This window comes from Nannospalax galili, unplaced genomic scaffold (genome assembly GCF_000622305.1).
Source record: "Nannospalax galili isolate Female #2095 unplaced genomic scaffold, S.galili_v1.0 scaffold32, whole genome shotgun sequence".
Classification (NCBI taxonomy): Eukaryota; Metazoa; Chordata; class Mammalia; order Rodentia; family Spalacidae; genus Nannospalax; species Nannospalax galili.
This window is the reverse complement of record NW_008335297.1, coordinates 3,963,611-3,965,152: the sequence shown is the minus strand read 5'-3', so window position 1 is coordinate 3,965,152 and position 1,542 is coordinate 3,963,611. Positions and strand designations below refer to the sequence as shown.

Below are 1,542 nucleotides of genomic sequence, written 5' to 3'. Positions count from 1 at the left end.
TCTCACTCTCTCTCTCTCTCTTTCTCTCTCTCTCTCAAACACACACACACACACACACACACACACACACACACACACACACAGAGTCCAGTGAATACTGGTACACTGTAGACAATTGTTTGTCTATCCTAACATGTTCAGAACACTTACTTACATGATTTTGACCAAAAGTAAGCTCATGTAATAAAAAGCCCATCTTTAATAAACTATATCTCATGTATATGTACAGAAGGGCATGCAAACACACACACACACATATACACACAATCCAATAAATACTGGTACACTGTAGAGGATTGTTTATCTCCTGGTGATCAGTTATTGGGAGCTACAGCTTACTCCCACTGTTCAACATCATCAAGGAGGTTCATACCACCCAGAAAGAAGGGGGAAAAAAAAAAAAAAGAAAGAAAAAAATCAAAGTTCAAAGTATGGTTTCTATCTTAATACCAGTGGCTATCAGTAGATTCAAAGCAGACTAAGAATTCCTGTAATTTCAAGTTCTATATTAGTTTTCATAAATTTTAAGAGGGGTTGGGAAGATGGCTCCTCAATAAAAGCACTTGCTGTACAAGCATGTTTGAATCCCTAGAACTCACATAGCTACCCAGACTAGTGAACTTCCAAACTTCCAGTTCAGTGAGACCCTGCCTCAAGGCAATAAAGTAGAAAAGCAACAGAGGGTAACATCTGACACCCGGCTCTAGTTGCCATACATATGGACACATGGCCATGTGCACTCATTCATATGCACACACCCCTCAGAAACGCCTCCCACATTTAAAAAAAAAAAAATTATGTGTGTGTTTGGTCTGCATGTATATAAGCACACCCACATCATGCAATACCCAAAGAAGCCAGAAAATGGTGTTGGACCCCCTGAAACTGGAGTTAAGGACAGCTGTTGGCCACCATGTGGGTGCTAAGAACCAATCCTAGATCCTGCAAAAGCAGTCAGTGCTCTTAACCACTGAGCCATCTCTCCAGCCCTATCCCACATGTTTTTTAAAGATAACTTTCAGAAACACAATTAATGTTAAATGAGAGTCTAACGAATACTAACAGTGATGACAATACAAAAGTTACTTAACCTTGATTTATTATTAATTTTTCCTAACTTGAGGTAATCAATTTTTATCTCCTTTATATGGTAATATCAATGCTTACACTGAAATTCATTCCATCAAATTAATTCTACCATTAAACAAGATACTTACATTATTTGTCCTCCAATGGTTGACTTGCCTGCATCTAAAAGCAATATCAACAGTATGCATTAAAAACAACCAAGTACAAATGCTACTACAGTTATTTTCTTAGCATATGTAATCAAAGTCCTACCAAGCAACTGAACTATAATAGGAATTTGGGGCTTAAAGTCTAAGGACTTTCTCTCATATAAAACAAGGCTAAGAATCCCCATAGCACAGTAATGAGTGAGAAATACTTTCTTGATAAAGAAGAAATATTTTTTTGGTCTTTTTGAGACAGTGTCTCCCTGTAGCCCCAGCTGTCCTGGAGCTCACTATGTAGACCAGGCTG

The 1,542-nt window shown here is 37.9% G+C and overlaps 1 protein-coding gene across 2 annotated transcripts in view; it reads right to left on the bottom strand.

Annotated features, from left to right (window-relative positions):
* The window catches only part of Gspt1 (G1 to S phase transition 1), a 45,117-nt gene that overhangs the window by 24,977 nt on the left and 18,598 nt on the right, over nucleotides 1-1,542 (bottom strand). For both annotated transcript variants that reach the window (XM_008829915.3, XM_008829914.2), the window contains exon 5: nucleotides 1,218-1,251. In XM_008829915.3, coding sequence (XP_008828137.1) covers nucleotides 1,218-1,251 — 34 coding nt within the window. The remainder of the gene's footprint in view (nucleotides 1-1,217; nucleotides 1,252-1,542) is intronic.